Source organism: Ursus arctos, unplaced genomic scaffold (assembly GCF_023065955.2).
Source record: "Ursus arctos isolate Adak ecotype North America unplaced genomic scaffold, UrsArc2.0 scaffold_14, whole genome shotgun sequence".
NCBI classification, from domain to species: domain Eukaryota; kingdom Metazoa; phylum Chordata; class Mammalia; order Carnivora; family Ursidae; genus Ursus; species Ursus arctos.
In genome coordinates, this window is record NW_026622808.1 from 28,277,995 (window position 1) to 28,295,183 (window position 17,189).

The window sequence follows — 17,189 nt, forward strand, 5'->3', positions numbered from 1 at the left end:
AAGGGGAGAGGCGCTGCCAGTGAGCGGGCTGGCTGGAACTTGAGCTTAAGATCTTTCTGACCCAGAGCCCTGATTACCCTCCACTCTGCCTCAGGTACCTAGGTCCCTTTCTATATATTTCTTCATTGAACACCCTCAGCACAGGGCACAGCATGGAGTAGGTGCTCAGGAAATGTGTTGAATGAATAAATGATATCATTTAATTCTTACAACACAGCTATCAGCCCATTTTGTAGATGAGGAGAATGAGGCTCAGAATGGTTTTCCAGGCTGCTGCAGAGATTCCAACTCCAGCCTGCCTAAACCCAGGGTCAAAGCTCTGGAATCCTCTACCCTTCAGCTGGGATCAGTCCCTCCTAAATGGAAAGATGCCAGCACTTGCTCAGACACACTGAGCCCTCTGCCTGCTGTCTGGGCCCAGCTGTTTATCCAGGAGCTAGGCCAGGTAAATATTGGAGCAGGCAGGGCTGCACTGCCCAGAGGGATCACAGAAGGGCAAGGAATAGGGTAGGTGAGGCGTGAGCGGTCTGGAGTGAAGGATGGGGAGGATAGAGACAGCTGGACTGATGAATGGAGAACACGGGAAGAGCCAGCTTTGAGGGCTGACCAGCTCACTGTGTGACGTTGGGAGAGGCATGACCCCTTTCTGAGCCTCTGTGGATTTAGCTCATAAATAGACAACAGTAGTAACACTGAATGCTTAAAATGCACCAGGCTCTGTGTTCAGTGTCTGGCATCCAAGACTACCTTTTGGAGTGAAGAGAGTGGTTTGGACTCGTCCACCAGATAAAGAAACCGAGGCTTGGAGAAGTTAAGAGAATTAAGAACAGGGCTGCCTGCTGGCTTAGTTGGGGAGTGTGTGATTTTTTTATCTCGGGGTTGTGACTTCAAGCCCCACGTTAGGTGCAGAGATACTTAAATAAATATTTTTGAAAAGAGAAGGGGGGCACATGGGTGGCTCAGTCGGTCAAGCATCTGACTCTTGACTTCAGCTCAGGTCGATTTCAGCGTTGTGAGATCAAGCCGTCGGGTTCCTTGCTGGGTGGAGCCTGCTTAAGATTTTCTCTCCCTCTCCCTCTGCCCCTCCCAACCCCTCTCCTTACCTTCCCTCCCCCCCGAAAAAAAGAGAGAATTAAGAACACCACAACCATGGGCTGTGCTGCTTAGTAACAAACATTTCTCCACTTTATGCTTCACGCCCCAGTGGCTCCCAGTGGAACCCCAGGAAGCTGGTTGATCACCACTGGATGGCCCCTGGACACATACTCCACCTGGCAAGCTCATTGCAGAAGCTCTAGCTCTGTGAAGGGAACAGTGACCCCAGTCTGCTCCTTATTCCCTATCTGCTCCTTATTCCCTATATGGCTTCGGACATGCCTTGCCCTCCTCGATGTGCTCACATCATGAAATATGGATAATCACAACATTTACATAAGAGCCTGGCCCTGGAGAAATGGCAAATGGCTTCATCATGGAAATCATTATTATTAATGAGTTTACAATAAGTTATCTGTATAATCCCTTTCTGCCACCTATTTATGTTATCTGCAGTTTTTGTCTTTTTCAACCACACTGGGATGAACACCCACTATTCATTAGTCAGCAACTGCTAATAGCTATTGCCAATACATGTATTAGTTAGTTAGCTACTGCTGCATAACGAAGTACTTCAAACTTAGTGGCTTCAAACAACAAACGTTTATTATCTCAGAGTTTCTGTGAGTCAGAAGTCTGGCATGTTTGAACTGGTCCTCTGCTCAAGGTCTCATGAAGCTGCAAGCAAGGTGTTGGCTGGGCTGCATCCTCATCTGGGGGCTCAACAGAAGGGTCCATGTCCAAGCTTTTTCAGGTTGTTGGCGGAACTCATTTCCTACTGGTTGTAGGACTATGGTCCCCATTTCCTTGCTGTCAGCTGGGGGCCACTCTCAGGTGCTAGCCACATGGCCCCCTCCACCTCAGTGATAGAGAGCCTCCCTCTCTTGAGAGGGAGAATGTTGAATGTTGAATGTTGAATCCCTCTCATAGTTCAAGTCTCTCCGACTTCCTCATCTGCAACCAATGAGGTCAGGCCCACCCAGATTATTTCCATATCTTAAAGTCAACTGTGCCCAATAACAACATAATCACAGGAGTGAGATCTGTCCCACTTCTGGTCCTGGGATGATACATAAGAAGAAATCTCAGGAACACCTTACAATTTCTGCAGCCCACAGCCCTTGGAGCCACATCTCTGCACACCTGTCCCACAGCCTCCCACCAGCTCAGGTGCTCAGTCAGCCAATGAGCCTTAGGACTTTAAAATGTACTATTTTGTAACAGGGGGAATGCAAGGATCCATGAGAGCATTCACTTTGGAGCTAGCCCCTCTGCATGGTAGGGAAGCTGGCATGCAGCCCTAGGGTGCCATGCCTGCTCCAGTGCTCCCTCAGCTGGGCATCTCAGAGCCAGCAAGTCTAGCTGTGATATTCATGGCTATGATTGATCACAGTGAAAGGAGAAGAGCGCATAGGCAGAGACCAGGAGAAACCAGGCAAGCATCCAGGTGTGGACCACTTAATTCTCCCAGCAACCTTTGTGACAACATGCACAGAGTACTGCCAACAAGGGAAGCTCACCTGAGCCTCGTTGTCCAGGGTTTATTGGGAAGGAGGGCTGACCACCCATGTGCTTGATCTCAGTCTCCAGCCCCTCCACAGGTCAAGCTGAAACCACGGGACCAAAAGCCCCACCCTAAATTATATTGTTAGCATAGACTATTAGTCAGGACATCCCAAGAACTTAGACGTGACCTGCCAGGAGTAGCCCGAGGGCCACTCCTTTCTTGGGAATGTGCAGGGTTTGGACAACCTAGGCCTGCTTAGTTTTTCTTTACTGATCTACATTAGTAGGGCCTTCAAGTACCCCCAAACCTCCATTTTGCTTCATGAATCAGCTGTATTATCCTCACCATGAGCCATGAAGAAGGTAAGGCCTAGCATTACCTGGGAACAGTTTGTAGTGATGGCCGTGAGGACTCTTCCTCAAAGGTGGCCTATGTGCTTGCTAGGCCTCCTGAGAAATTTTCAATGTCAGTTAAAACACTTCCATCAGCCCAGGTGACTGATGATTCCACGGTAATTTTCTTCTACCCACCCATCTGCCCACAAACATTTATGATCACTCCTTTCTGTCCTCTACCCAGTGAGAGAGGCTCCCCAAGGAATACACAGCAGGCCACGAAACAAAACTGATATAACCCAGTGGACCCCCCTCCTCTAAATGCCCACAAACCAACAGAAAATCTAGTCTGACTTAGGCAAAAACAATTATTGGCTCTAATGATGGAAGAAATGACAGACTCTAGGCCCAGCTAGCTCCAGGACCTGAATGGGGTCACCAGGACGTGCCCAGGTCTCTCTCTCAGCTCTGCTTTGTGTGTGGCCTTCACTCTCAGGCTCCTCTTTGGAGAGACAAAGATAACCACAGCAGTACCAGGCCATCATCCCACCAGCTCAGCAGCCTCTAGAGAAGAGTACCTACTTCCCCATGGCTCCTGAAGTATCAGGGCAGGCTTTGATTGGCTAGTTGTGGGTCACATGACCATCTGCGAGCCAATCACAGTAGCCAGGGGGCTAGAATGCTCTGGTTGGTCAGGCCTGGGTTGCAGACCCATCCCTGAGGGCTGATGGGGAACCAGGCCCAACTGCATGGAAAGGTGTGAAAGGGAGTTCCACCGGGAGGAGAAATAGAGGATAGACATTCAGGGATCTCATGGTCCCACGCTGGATGACCCAGGAGGGTGTCCTTTAATGATGACATGAGATGGAGGCATGCAAAGGACACCCCACTGAAGTGCTCAGGAGATGCGAATGCCTTCTCCCTCTCCCTCTCTTGCTCACAAAGGTGCACACACACACACACACACACACACACACACACACACACAGCTCATTCTAGCATGCTCACTTCCAATTCACAGCCCACTGTGAGCTGCACCCCTCAAGGGCAAGGCCAGGCTGAGTCATTGCCTAAGACAAAGTATACAGGAGGCATTGGTACATGTTTCCATATGAAAGAAAAATCCATCCTAGCTGTCCTCTGAATGTATCACGTACTGCCCCGCCAGCACACCTTTGCGCATGCCACGCCAGTCCTGGGAGCACTCCTCACGCCTGCCAAAGGACTCCTGTGCCTTCAAGGAAACTTCAATGCCCCTCGTCCTGGACACACTGTCATCGTCCCCTCCCCCATTCAGACCACTGAGGATGGAATGACCAAGAGCATGAACCTACTAAAGTTCACACTCCTGGCCACAGCATTCAAAGCTTCTCGTTTCCTGGCTCTAACTTGCAGGGAGGTACAGAACTGACTGGTGGTCAGAGCATGGGCTCTGAAGGCAGACTGACCTGGGCCTAATCTTGCTTATTGTGTTCTGGTGATGGGACCCTGTGACTCCTTCCTGGGACTCGGTATGCTCAGCTAATAACAGGCACGACCAAAAGAACCTTGGAGCAAAGCCTGACTCTGGCATTACTAAAAAGCTACAGATTTCAGGACAGCATGGAGCCCAGTGTGGGACCCATGAAGAGGACACAGAGATCCCAAGGACACAGAGACCCTGGGCATGAAGCAGAGGTGAGAAGACTCACGCATGTGTATCAGTTGATTTTTAAGAAGGCTGCCATAATAACATGCTAGGAAAAAGAAAGTCTTCCCCGCAGATGTTTCTAGAACAACTGGATGGGCTATCTGGAAAATGAACCTCAACTCCAACCTCACGTTGCATACAAACGTTCACTGAAAGTGAATCGTGGATCTCCATAGAACCATAAACCATTTAAAAGAAAGCCTAGAAAATCCCTATAGGGGCGCCTGGGTGGCACAGCGGTTAAGCGTCTGCCTTCGGCTCAGGGCGTGATCCTGGCGTTATGGGATCGAGCCCCACATCAGGCTCTTCTGCTATGAGCCTGCTTCTTCCTCTCCCACTCCCCCTGCTTGTGTTCCCTCTCTCGCTGGCTGTCTCTATCTCTGTCGAATAAATAAATAAAATCTTAAAAAAAAAAAAAAAAAAATCCCTATAAACCTGGTTAGCAAATACGGACAAAAACATAAACTGAACTTCAACAAAATTTAAAACATCTGCTCTAAGAAAATGAAAAGCAAGCCCCAGAATGGGAAAAATATTTGTAATATCCCTACCCAACAAAGGACTTGTCTCCAGAATATGAGAAGAATGGGCACAGAATGAAGCCACTGCAGGTCCCTGGTGGACTAATGCCACCGCAAGCTTGGGAAGGACAGCAGCAGTGACCCTCACAACCCAGGCCAGGAAGTCCCCCTAGCCAGCCTACCGTCCCACTGGTCACCACTCAGGCCAGCTTCCCAGCCTGAGGTCAGCAAGACCAAGGAAAGAGGGGGTGTCCTATGTAGGACTCTGGCCCCCCAAGCCTGGCCAACCCACAGCCCCTGCCACAGCGCCACCCAGAGCCCCCCTGCTGTGTGGGTACAAAGTATAAGCCTAAGGGGGCTGAATGGTGGAAAGGAGCAGCAGGTTCAAGCCACCCACAGATCTGTGCCCAGAGAGTCATCCAGGTGGCTCACAGAGCAGGGGCCTGGTACAGGCAAGTTCAAGGCCTAACCGCTATCTCCTGCCAGGTGGCTGTGGCCGGTGGCTTTCCCTCCCGCGGCTGTTAGGGGACAGGTGCAGGACAGATACTTGTGGTGGTGATCTATTCCTGGAGCGCTCCTCTCCTGGAGGCAGGATGAAGCCGTGAGAAGGGTCTCAGGTGCTGTGCTGACAGAGGCCTGACCACTGGCTCTGCCTGTTCTGGCTCTGACGGTGGGCAGCATTTAAGGGAGAAGCTCCTACAGCCCCAGGTTGGGGGGAAAACTAAAGGAGATCAAGAGGAGCTCCTAGAATCAACCCTAACCCTTCCCCATAGTCCCTGAGGCCCCACAGGGTCCAGTTCTGCTGACCACACGCTCTTCTCAGCCTTGAATGCACCGGGCTCAGTCCTGCTCCAAGGCCTTTGCACTGGCTGTGCTGTTACCCAGACATGGGGCTGCTTGCTTGCCGCACAGCCAGCCCCCTGTGGTTGCTGACGTCTCAGCACTGTCCCCAGTTAGATCCTGTCAGGATCCCCATTTTCAGATGGGGCAACAGAGACAAGAGAAGTGGAGTACCCAGCAAAACTGGGTGTGAACTCCCACAGAGCCCAGCTGAGCACCCTGAACTCATCGCCCCACTTCTCCAGGCCTCTCTTGTCCCCTTTGTAAAGCAGGTCTGCCGTGGCCTGAGAGGAGACACCCCCCGTTCTAGTACTGCATGACCCTGGATGTGACACAGGCTGTCTCTGGCCCAGCCCCAAGTGACAGTGGAAGAAGGTACTGGAGCCAGTAGAGTGCGGGGTAGGAGGCTTTATTTCACTGGAGGGGTGGGAGGGAGAACCTGGACAGAGGGCAGCAGGCGGTGTGGGCGGGGGATGACGCTTGGACAGGGACTGGGTTGGGGAAGGGCTGCCCCCAGGCCTGTTGGGAAAGAGAAACTGAGGCTGGCCTCTGTTGAGACCTAACCCAAGGGGGTGGGGGTGGGAATGGGAATTGGGTCTGGAGGAATGAGGGCCCCCTCCCTCCGGGCTGGACATGGAACCCGGGCCCTGCCTCACTTTCCTCCTATAGGGCCATAGTCCCTCCTGGCTCACTGGGGCCACGTGGCCCCCACACCTCACTGCTCCCGCCCCAGAGGAGGGGGCTAGATCAGACAGGGCAGTGGACAGGGAGCCTGGGGAAGTTAGGGAGCGCGGGGCGGGGTCCGTGGTGTGCGAGGGGGTGGTGGCCACCTGGGTGGTCAGTTCCTGGCAGCGATGACCACAGAGAGAGCCACGCCCCCCAGGGCAACAGCAGTCGCCCCAAACAGCCACTTCCAGGGGATGGACTGTGGATAAAGGGGAGGGAAGAGAAGGCTGGAGGGCGGTCAAGACTGATACCCTGGGCTTCAGCTACCAACATGGCCCAAACAGGCCTCCCAGGAAACCACTGCCTGACAATGCCTTTCCCACCTTCTGGCAAACTCCTACTCATACATCAAAACTCAAGGCAAGTGTCCCCCTGTTCTAGAACGCCTCCCCTTCCCCTCTGGAAGAGCTACCATTACCATTCCCCACCCGGAGCCCTCCAAGTTGTGTTCCTCTTCCGCTCTAGCCCTGGCTGCACAGGGCTGAGGCTTCTGTGTGTCCCCAACATGGTCCAACACAGCCCAGCTGACAAGGACATCAATGCTTGCAAAACGAAGAAGCTCCTTCCGGATGGCGTCCCCCGCCCTTACCCCCTACCCCTCCTCTGGGAGCATCCCCGTGCCTGCCAGCCCCAGCTCACCCAGGCACCCTTGCCAGGACACTTGGCAGGCAGCCGGCTGGGGTTGCCCAGCATTTTCCGGTACAGGGCGGTCTCTGTGCTCCTCTGGGCCGCATGCTTCTTCACCAGTTTGGAAAGCTCTGCGTGGATCGTCTGCAAAAGGTGGGTGTCAGTTGGGCTAAGAACACAAGCAGCAGCAGCCAACCTGACCATTGTTTCTGAAGCTCTGCCTTTCTGGGCCCCTGGTCACTTTGGGGCTAAGACCACTGGGACATGAAAGTTCCATCTGCCCCTCTTGGGGCATCAGCAAAGTGGGGGCTGCCATCTCTATCCCCCTAGGTAAACAGTGGATGGGGCAGAGCGCAAGGTGGCCAGGAGAGAGGAAGATTTTGGTAAAAAAGCTGAGGACGCTGACACTGGCGACATTGGTGGCACCCTTGGCCTCTGGGATCCCTGCAGGGGAGGGCTGAGCCCAGACTATCTCCGCAGGGGTTACAAGGGTCTCAGCAAGCTGGCTGGGGTTCTTCAGCCACCCACCCCCTCCCTGTCACTGCCCAGGCTGGAACACCACAGGGAGGGCCACAGCAAGAAGGACAAGATGAAGACCACAGGATGACTTCCCAGACAGGCTGGCAGGGCAAGTCCCAAGGTTGCCCCCTTTCTGCTTACCTTGTTGGAAGGTTCCAGCTTCAGGGCTGCCCTCAGAATAGGGATGGCCTCACTGTACTCCCCTTGCTGGGCCAGCACCTGGGAGAGGAAGTGGATGGCATCACTGGAACCACAATACACCATGATCTTCTTCAAAAGGCCCAGCCCTGCCAGGCTCCTGACCACCCCGACTAATCCCAAATCTATCACCAACAATCACCCCAGGGATCCAGCCACCCTTATACCATTCCCGAGCCCTCAGACTACATAAACACCCCACTAGGCTCAGTGTCAATCCAATCTGCTTCCTCCCCAGCATGTCTGTCTCAGCCTTTGCAGGAAACCTGGGTGCTGTCCTCACCTCCTCCCTTGCCACCCTAGCTGACTCAAGAAGCCACTGAGCTTTTGCAAAGCTGTGACGACAGTGAATGATTCCAAGCCAGCCGATAAGATCCACCTGAACTATGCTGGTGTCACTGAGAGACTAGATACTAAGTGGGGAGAATGGAAGCCTTGAACTTTTAAGCGGGCAGGGAGAAGCATCTTGGTCACCCTGAGGGGAAAACCCACAGCAGACAGGCACAGCAACCCTACAACATTGCTAACGCCTGGATCCAGCCATGCCTGAAGCCAACACCCTGTACTTAGCAATTCCACAAGTTATTCATTCCTCCTCTTGCTTGAATCTGTTTGAATAGGTTTCTGTCACCTACAACCAGCAAATATACATGTGTGAGGCTACATGAGCAGACAATCCCACTGTCCCCAAGAGGATTGTAGACCCCTGAAAAAATAGAGACAGCATCTTTGTCCCACGTTTCTACACAGAACCCTACACACAAGTGCTTAAAAAAATGCTGCTTGGAGGGAGGCCCTGCTCATGCCTCTCATAAACAGGCTAGGAGACCCACCATTTGCTTGTGTCTCAATTTCTTCAGTTTGCTACTAAAAGGTGTTGAACCTCTTCCCCTTACACACTCACACACGCGCACACACACACACACACACACACACGAAGGTGGGGATGAACCGAGATGGGGACAAAAGCAATTATGGTCAAGTCTACACAGGCCAAATTCATCCCTACATTCCACAGCACTTACTGGGCACCCACTGTGTACCTGGCCCTGTTTGCAGGGCTAGAAATTTACCAGTGAGTCAAACAGACAAAATCTCCAGCTTCTAGTAAGGGACATAACAGCCACGATGACACCTGCCTGTGCCGACGGCAACATGGAAAACATGAAGACAAGGCAGGGGGTCAGGTGGGCGTGGCAGGGAGAGCTTCCTGAGGAGGTGACATCAGAGCAAAGACCTGAAGGAGGTGAAAGAGGGACCCATGGGGAGATCTGGGGTGTGAACGTCTCAGGCAGAGGGCAGAGCCTGTGCAAAGTTACTAGGGTGGGATCAGCCCTGACCTGGGCAGTAAGCAGTGAAGCTGAGTAGGCTGGAGAGAAGGAAGAAGAGAGGTGGAAGGCGATGGCGGGAGGACCATATGGCTCAGAGCCCCATGGGCTGCAATGAGGACTTGGCTTTTTACTCCAAGAGACATGTGAACCATGGAGAATTACACGCAAGGAGCAGTCACCGAAGGACCACAGAGCAGTGTCAGGGGTAAGAGAAAACCTAAGACCTAGGGTTCAAGTCTGGCCTCAATGAATTGCTATGATCCAGACCACACCCCAGCACCTGTCTGGGACTCAGTTTCCCCACCTGTACCCCAGAGAGCTTGGCTGGTTGATACCTGTGCCTGTCTCAAATCCAGAGTTTGGAACCAGCCCCAATGCTCCGGGTGGGGGGAATCAGCCTGCCCACCTGCAGCTTACGCCCATCTGCCCATGGCCTGTGGCGCGTCCACCCGCAGCCCGCAGCTCACCTTGCCCTTGCGGAAGAGCGCCTTGATGTTGTCGGGCTGGTGCTCCAGCACGAGGCTGCAGGAGCGCAGCGCTGCGCGGTAGTGGTCCAGCTTCAGCTGTGAGGCTGCCAGGTTGTTCAGACATTTCACCTTCAGCTGCAGGAGCTGCTCCTCCTCCTCGAACGTCATGTCAACTGTGGGGGGATGGCGCTCAACTGCGGCAGTGGTTACCACGCCACCAGCCCCCCACAGCCGCCCATCTGTGCAGCGCCGGCTGCCTTCTACCCTAGGGAGAGGCGCCCCACACACTGTGTGACCCAGGCCAAGGCCCACTCCCTCTGCACCTGGTGGCCCAGGAGACTGGGTGGGGAGGGCCTCTGAGTTCCCCAGTCCCAAGAGACTGGAGAGAGGGGCTCTGATTTCCAAGGGGCAGGGCCTCTACCATCTATTCCTCAGAGGACCTCAAGCCTCTCTGGTCTCAGTTTCCCTATCTCTAACATGGGCCAAGACCAGCCCATCCTCAGGGCACTCCTAAGCAGTCAGATGGAGCCTAAGCAATGTGAAGGCTAAAACCACAGGGCACACGGATTGACATGGTCTACGGTCACCCACATTCCAACATCTACCCGTGTTCTGTTAACATTTCGTTGATCAGGGACGTATCAAAACTCTACGGTGGACTCTAGTCTAAAGGTTAGGAATAGTTGAACATCTATCCATATTCTGGAATATTCTAGAACATTCTGAGTCTGAGTCCCTCTGTGGCTTGATGTTTCTGGCACCAGTGGATGCCTTTGGAGGGGGTGGCAGGATTTGACTTGGCAGTCACCTTTGGCGCTAGAGGTGATGGCCTTGATGGCGAGGTCGTAGGAATTGGCAGCCAACACGAAGTCGGCCCGCTGGTAGTGGGCATTGCCACACTCCCGCTTCCGGTTGGCCAGAGCCACACGCTCCTGCCCTGTGAGCATTTCCAGGTCAGGCCCATCCACGGCAGTCTTCAGGGTCACCTCCAGGCACAGGGCCGCGTGTGGGGGGATGTATGGGCTCCTGCTGGGGGATGGGGCAAGAGCAGCACTCAGACCCAGCGGCCACCATGAATGAACCCCAGACACACTGGGTTGGCTAGGGAGCAGGGGGAAAGGGCTCAAGACTTGGGAGCTGGCCCCACCGTCACCCCCTCCTCAGTAAAACGAAAGGGAAGTAACTAGCCACTCATGGGCTACCTGACTTGGTGAGTGATGTCTCCTCCCTAAGTCTCAGTTTCTTTTTCTATAAAATTGGTAAGCAAAGGGGTTCCCCATGGGGACCCTGCTGGTAACAGGTTCTCACCTGCCCTGGGGGCCATAGCAGTACTTGGAATCAGCAGTGACCATAGCAGTCTCCCCCACATCCATGAGCGGAACGCTGAGATCCAGGGCCTGGGTATGTGGGGGCAAGAGGGTCAGGCAGGCTCAGGTACACCGTAGCAATGCCATGCCCACCCTGACCATACCACCACCCGCCACCCCCCCACCCCCCAGCCCAGCCCCTGCCCTCCAGCCACCACCACTTCCCTTCCATCCCAACCGGCCTCCTCCACTTGGCCCAGGCCGGCTGCCAGGCCCCTCGCCCCCTCCCACCTGGATGACATCACAGTCGCCCAGGGTGAACACCAGCTCTGGCTCTTCCTGCACCCGAGTGCCATTCTCCAGCGAGGTCTGCAGCTGCACAGTGACTACCTGGCCTTTAGCTGGGCGGCTTGAGCCGGGTGGGCCCGGGACCAGCGTCTTCTTCCGTAACAGCCCGTTCCCTGCCGGGGACCAGGGACAAGCAGCCTGTCACCAGGCAGGTGAGATGGGTGCCTGCTTCTCGAGCACCCCTCTCCCAGCACCCAGCTGAGCCTCAAACAGCTGCTCTGCCACTTACTGAGTAAATGATCCCATGCACCCGGGACTGTCCCTGGCTGGACACTAGGCATGAAAGAATCAATTTGAGGGGTAACGATAATGGCCCATCTGACCACTATCTTAAGAAAATTAAGACTCGGGGCGCCTGAGTGGCTCAGCCAGTTAAGCGTCTGTCTTCGGCTCAGGTCATGATCCTGGGGTCCTGGGATCGAGCCCCACATTGGGCTTCTTGCTCAGCAGGGAGCTTGCTTCTCCCTCTGCCTGCCACTGCCCTTGCCTGTGCGCACACCGCCCTCTCTGACAAATAAATAAATAAAATCTAAAAAAAAAAAAAAAGGAAAAAGAAAAGAAAATTAAGACTCAGCCAGGGCAAAGAGCTGAGAAAAGTCATCCTGCTCAGCAGAATCAGGCTGGGAGGGATGTCCAGGAAAGAGACTCTGGAGCCACCCTCCACTCCCTCTCCATGTTCCAATCCAGCCCTTCAACATTTAGGCCTTGATTTACCCAGCCATGAAACGGGATCATCAGGGAGACCCCTGGTGTCACCCAGTGAGCAGTCTGCTTGGTTAGCAGAGTGTCTGTGACACCATGAGTGTGTCCCTACCAAAGCACCACATCACTACATTTCAAAGTTTAGCAGCCAAAGGGCCTATAAGCAACAGTGCCCCTGATGGGCCCACAGCCCATGTTTTCCTCCAAGCCCCAAGCAATCACAGGAATGGCCAAATGGTCATGGGGAATAGTTACTGAACAGCCATGAGGCCCAACACCCTCATGAATCCATTCAAGGAACCCCCACAACAAAGACAGCCACTGTCATCCCACGACCACCACTGAGGCAATTGAGGGCTTACACCTGTGAGGCCCATCAGACTGATATCTGCAGTTACCCATATTCCTGACATTTACCTGGATTCCATAATATTTGAATAGACGTTTGACTAAAATAGACCTTTGACTAAAGGTGAGGGACAGGGAAATATCTATTAATATTCTGTAATATTCTAGAATATTCCAAATTTCTGTACTGTTCCCCAACTTGTACATGCCCCACATCCAGTCTCAGAACCTCTGATCTAGTGGATCCCTAAGAATCCCTGTGTCTCTAAGTTTCTGGGCACCAATGGTGGATGTGCTGGTAGGGTTACAACCAGGCACTGCCTCTCATCACGGCGGACTCTGGGCAAATCATGTACCCTCTCAAGGCCTCAGTTTCCTTGTACAGAAGCCCAAATTCTGACCTCAGAAAGCGGCTAGCTCAAATATAAATGGACAGTCAGGTTCGTGCTCAGAGGTAAGAGCAGGGCAGCTCTTAATATCAGTAAAGAAGAGCTTCCCAAATTCTAATATAGCCAAGAAGGCGTCTGTTGGGCAAACACCTCCACTTCTTTGAACCTCAGTTCCCACATCTGTAAGATGGGTATATGGTGGGGCACCTGGGTGGCTCAGTTGGTTAAGCATCTGCCTTGGGCTTGGGTCATGATCCTGGAGTCCTGGGATCAAGCCCTGCATCTGCTTCTCCCTCTGACCCTCTCCCCTCTCATGCGTGCACGCTCTCTCTCTCAAATAAATAAATAAAATCTTTTTAAAAAAAGATGGGGATATGGTAAGAATTACATCACAGGGTTGCTGTGAGGCTAAAATATGACGTGTGGGCCTGGCACAGACCCAATGCTTGCTCAGTAAATATTACCTGGTGTTATTTTTATTTTTTTTTTAATATTTTATGTATTTGAAAGAGAACGAGAGAGAACGTGAGAGAGCATGAGCTGGGAGAGGGGAGGATGGAGAGGGAGAAGCAGACTCCCCACCAAGCAGAGAGCCCGATGTGGGACTCGATCCCAGGACCCTGAGATCATGACCTGAGCTGAAGGCAGATGCTTCACCGACTGAGCCACCCAGGTGGCCCAACCTGGTGTTATTTTTAGAAGTAACATTTCTATCAGCAGTAGAGATGATAATAGTAACAATTTTGCATTATCAAATCAGGATTATTTGATACTATTGCTTTAAAATCAGTATCCGTGATCTGATTAACGTTTCACTACCATATTTATTAGCGGATACTAACGTTATTTAATATACTAGATATCAGTACCAGTACCAATATGTTCCTCTAGTTTCTGGAGTCGCTATCATGGGGTACATGGTGGGGCACGTGTGTGGGTTTCCCTAGTTTTTCTGGTAGGACTTCTCTGAGCAGCTGCAATGCTAATTCATGCTATAAGCCAGACAGAGGACTGAACAAAATGGGATGTTCTCCAGATCTATCTGACCCCTGGACACATTTTTCAGGACACAGGCACTTGTCAGACAAATGCCAAAAAAAAACCAGCAGTGGGGGGTTGGGAGCTGCCAGCACCTGGCGTACCGGCTGCGTGGCCCTGGGCAGGCGACTTAGCCTCTCTGAGCTGCTCTTAGCAGCTCTGGGAAACAGGGATATAACACAACGTGCGTGCGTGTGCGTGTGTGTATGCGAGCATGTGACAATGAAAGAGGTTTTTAAATATGAAGTGTCTCAACCAGCTGCCTGTGGCGGGCGATCACCGTGGCTACATGTTTTACTTCCAACCTACTTCATGGCAGAGAGGGGGGAAATGAGGCTCAAGGGAGAAGAGGGGGCCTAGGCCAAGGTCATTCCTGAACCTCAGCGGTCCAGGCCGTGTGGGTCAACCCAAGCCACCCCTGCTCCTTACCCAGGATGTCCAGCCACTCATCCGGGGCCGGGGCGGGCTCGGGCTCAGGCGCCATGGCGGCCAGGAACTCTCGGGCCAGGGCCCCAGGCTGCTCAGCCTCCTCCAGTGGAGGCTGCCCCACGTCTTCAAGTGGTGGCAGCTCACTCAGGTCTTCTTCTTCTTCCTCTTCCTCCTCCTCCTCCTCCTCCTCCTCCTCCTCCTCCTCCTCCTCCTCGCCCTCTGCGTCTTCCACCCCATCCAGCACCTCGAAGTCCTCAAGTGGTGGGACCCCAGCAGGTGGTGGGGCAGTGGGCTCAGGCCCGGAGGCAGAGGGCTCAGCACAGGATGCCATGCTGCTGGGGGGATGGGAATTGGCCCTGGTGGGGGGAATGGATGGGTAAGAATCCCACCCAGCCCCTCAAATTCTCCTCTGCATCCATTCACCACACTGCCAATCACCTGCTGTGTGACTTAGGGGCTCCAGGCCTTAGTTTCCTCATCTAGACAGTGGGTAAAGACCAACCCGGGCTTGATCCACACATCAAACCCTGGGCATCAATCAGTCTCAAGCAATGTTAGCTGTTATTACAGCTAATTATTTTTTTTAGTTTTTACAAATACCCAGAGAAGTAGGAAACATCCCCCACCCCCATATTTTGCAGAAAAGGAAACTGAGGCCCAGAGGGGCAAAGCTATTTATTTGCCCAAGGTCACAGAGCAAGGCAACTGCAGGGATAGAATTTGAACCTGGGGCTTTATCTGATTAAATGCCCAGACGGGGTGCTGGGATTTTTTTTTTAGGGGGCCTGAAGGCTCAGGAAATCTATATTTAGAGCCCAAAGGGACTGTGTCTTTACCAGGACTCCCTACCACCAGCAGCCCCTTCTCCTAAGGGTTGCCACTAGAAACCCCAAGCCTTTTCTTTCCAAACCCTGAATCTAATACCACTCCCCCAACACCAAGGACCCTGGCCCAAACCCTTCCCTGGGAGCTTTCTCCTCTCCTCAAGCCTCCAGACCACTCTCTCAAAGTAGCCTCCTTTACAGGAGTGGTCAAGACCCCCACGGCATTCTACAGCCTCCTCCTCTGGCTATGAACAACTGCCCCCTCCCCCAGGCCCCAAGCTCGGAGGTGATAGAGCCCAGCCTTCATTCTAACCCACAGCATCTCCTCCCTAACCCTCACCTGCCTGCTCCTTCCGGGCTCCGGCCCCATTTTCTGAGACCCTCCCAGCCCCCACCCCCACAATCCCCTGCGCCCGCATAACTCGCCCTCCCCCCGCCCCCAACCACCGCCCCCAGCCCAGGCCAGCTCCCCCCACAGCCGCTCAGCCGACCCGTAAACACCCTGATGTCCCCAGACGCTCCTCTCCCGACCGCATAACACCCTACGCCCTCCAGACATCCCCCCGCCCGGACCTGGCTCTCCGTCAACCTCCCACCCAGGTCCCCAACGCCTCATGCCTGTTTGACGCCACCAGTCTGGGCCCCCGACCCCCGGCACCCCTCGGGGCCCCCGGCCCTGCACTTCTCTGCCAGCACCGCCCCCACCCACTCCCCTCAGTCCCCTCGGTTTCCACCCCCGGCCGCCCGCACTCAGCCGCGCCCCCTCTAGCACTCCGACCCTCCGCGCCCCCCGGCTCGCCTCCCCCCCGCGCGGCGCTTGGCCCCGCCCATCGGCCCCAGCCCCCGTCGCCCCGGCACCCAGACCAGCCCAGGCCTGGGCAGCGCCCCCAGCGGGCGCAACCCCGTCGGCGCGCCGGGACACGTGCCTCCGACTCCGGGACCCCAGTCTGGGGTCCTGCGCCCCCCTCCCCGCCCCCAGCCGCGGCCGCCGCGCCTCGGGAACTAGGCTCGGGAACCTGGCCCCGCCCCCACCGCTCCCATTGGCCGCCGCTGCTGCGACTGCAGCACCCATTGGTCCGTGCACACATCCGTCTCGGGAGCAAGCACCACCCCCTTCCTGCTTGTTTCCGCGGGGTGTTCTTAAAGGGGCAGAGGCTGAAGCGCCACCAGAAGCGGGGGCGGGGGCGGGGGCGGGGTCTCCGGACTGGAGTCTCTTCGCCAATCGGCGCCGCGCTGCCTAGAGGGACTCACCGTTCCAGTCTGAGCTTCATCTTGCTCATCTGCGAAATGGGGTTAAACACTCCCATCCACGCATTCTCACCTTGGCAGGGGGGTGGGGGGGGGGCTGTTGGGAGGACAGCCCTAAAAGGTATTTCCTTAAGGAGCTCAGACTTGACCGTCAGTGCAGCTCTGGGACTGCTGGATAACCCACCCGTAAGCTCTAATTACAGATATGGACCCAAGGTCTCGAGGGGGAGCGATCACCCAAGGGCACACAGAACCCCTCGCGTGGTCTGTCCAATCCCCGAAAGGTTGCCTTTTGCATATAGAAGAAACTCAATTAATGGTTAGGTGAGCGGCTGGCAAGCAGGGCTGCTGGAAGGAGTTTCTCCTCCCTGCACCCTCTGCTAGAGAATGATAAATTACCCATGACCTCAGAAGAAGGTGGCAGCTTAGATTAGACGGGTTTTTACGGATCTTGTTTTGAAAAGGGGGGGACGCTTACTCTTCCTTCTATTTTGTTTCCTTCCCAGGAGTTACCCATTTACAGAATGATCTCGTTCATTCTTTTGCTTCCCTCCCTTTATCCCTCTCTACTCCATCCTGGAAGGAATTTTGCCTGTTTTGTCCCCCCTGCATCCTTGAATGGTGCCTAGCACCTGTGTTATGGGAGTTTGAATGAATGAATGAATGAATGAATGAATGAATGAATGAATAGCTATTGGAG

At 54.1% G+C, this 17,189-nt stretch overlaps 1 protein-coding gene across 2 annotated transcripts; it reads right to left on the minus strand.

Annotated features, from left to right (window-relative positions):
- Window positions 1-6,381: 6,381 nt before the first annotated feature.
- On the minus strand, window positions 6,382-16,252 carry FKBP8 (FKBP prolyl isomerase 8). Of its 2 annotated transcripts, none has more exons than XM_026500548.3 (9): window positions 16,168-16,252; window positions 14,418-14,773; window positions 11,455-11,624; window positions 11,165-11,253; window positions 10,665-10,882; window positions 9,857-10,029; window positions 8,002-8,079; window positions 7,354-7,485; window positions 6,382-6,913 (listed from the first exon to the last, which is right to left on the minus strand). In XM_026500548.3, exons 2-9 carry the CDS (start codon window positions 14,746-14,748, stop codon window positions 6,827-6,829), a joined length of 1,278 nt encoding a protein of 425 aa, XP_026356333.2. In that variant the 5' UTR covers window positions 14,749-14,773; window positions 16,168-16,252; the 3' UTR covers window positions 6,382-6,826. The 2 variants fall into 2 exon arrangements, with proteins under 2 accessions (XP_026356333.2, XP_026356334.2); XM_026500549.4 differs by having other exon boundaries at window positions 10,665-10,885.
- Between the last annotated feature and the right edge of the window lie 937 nt (window positions 16,253-17,189).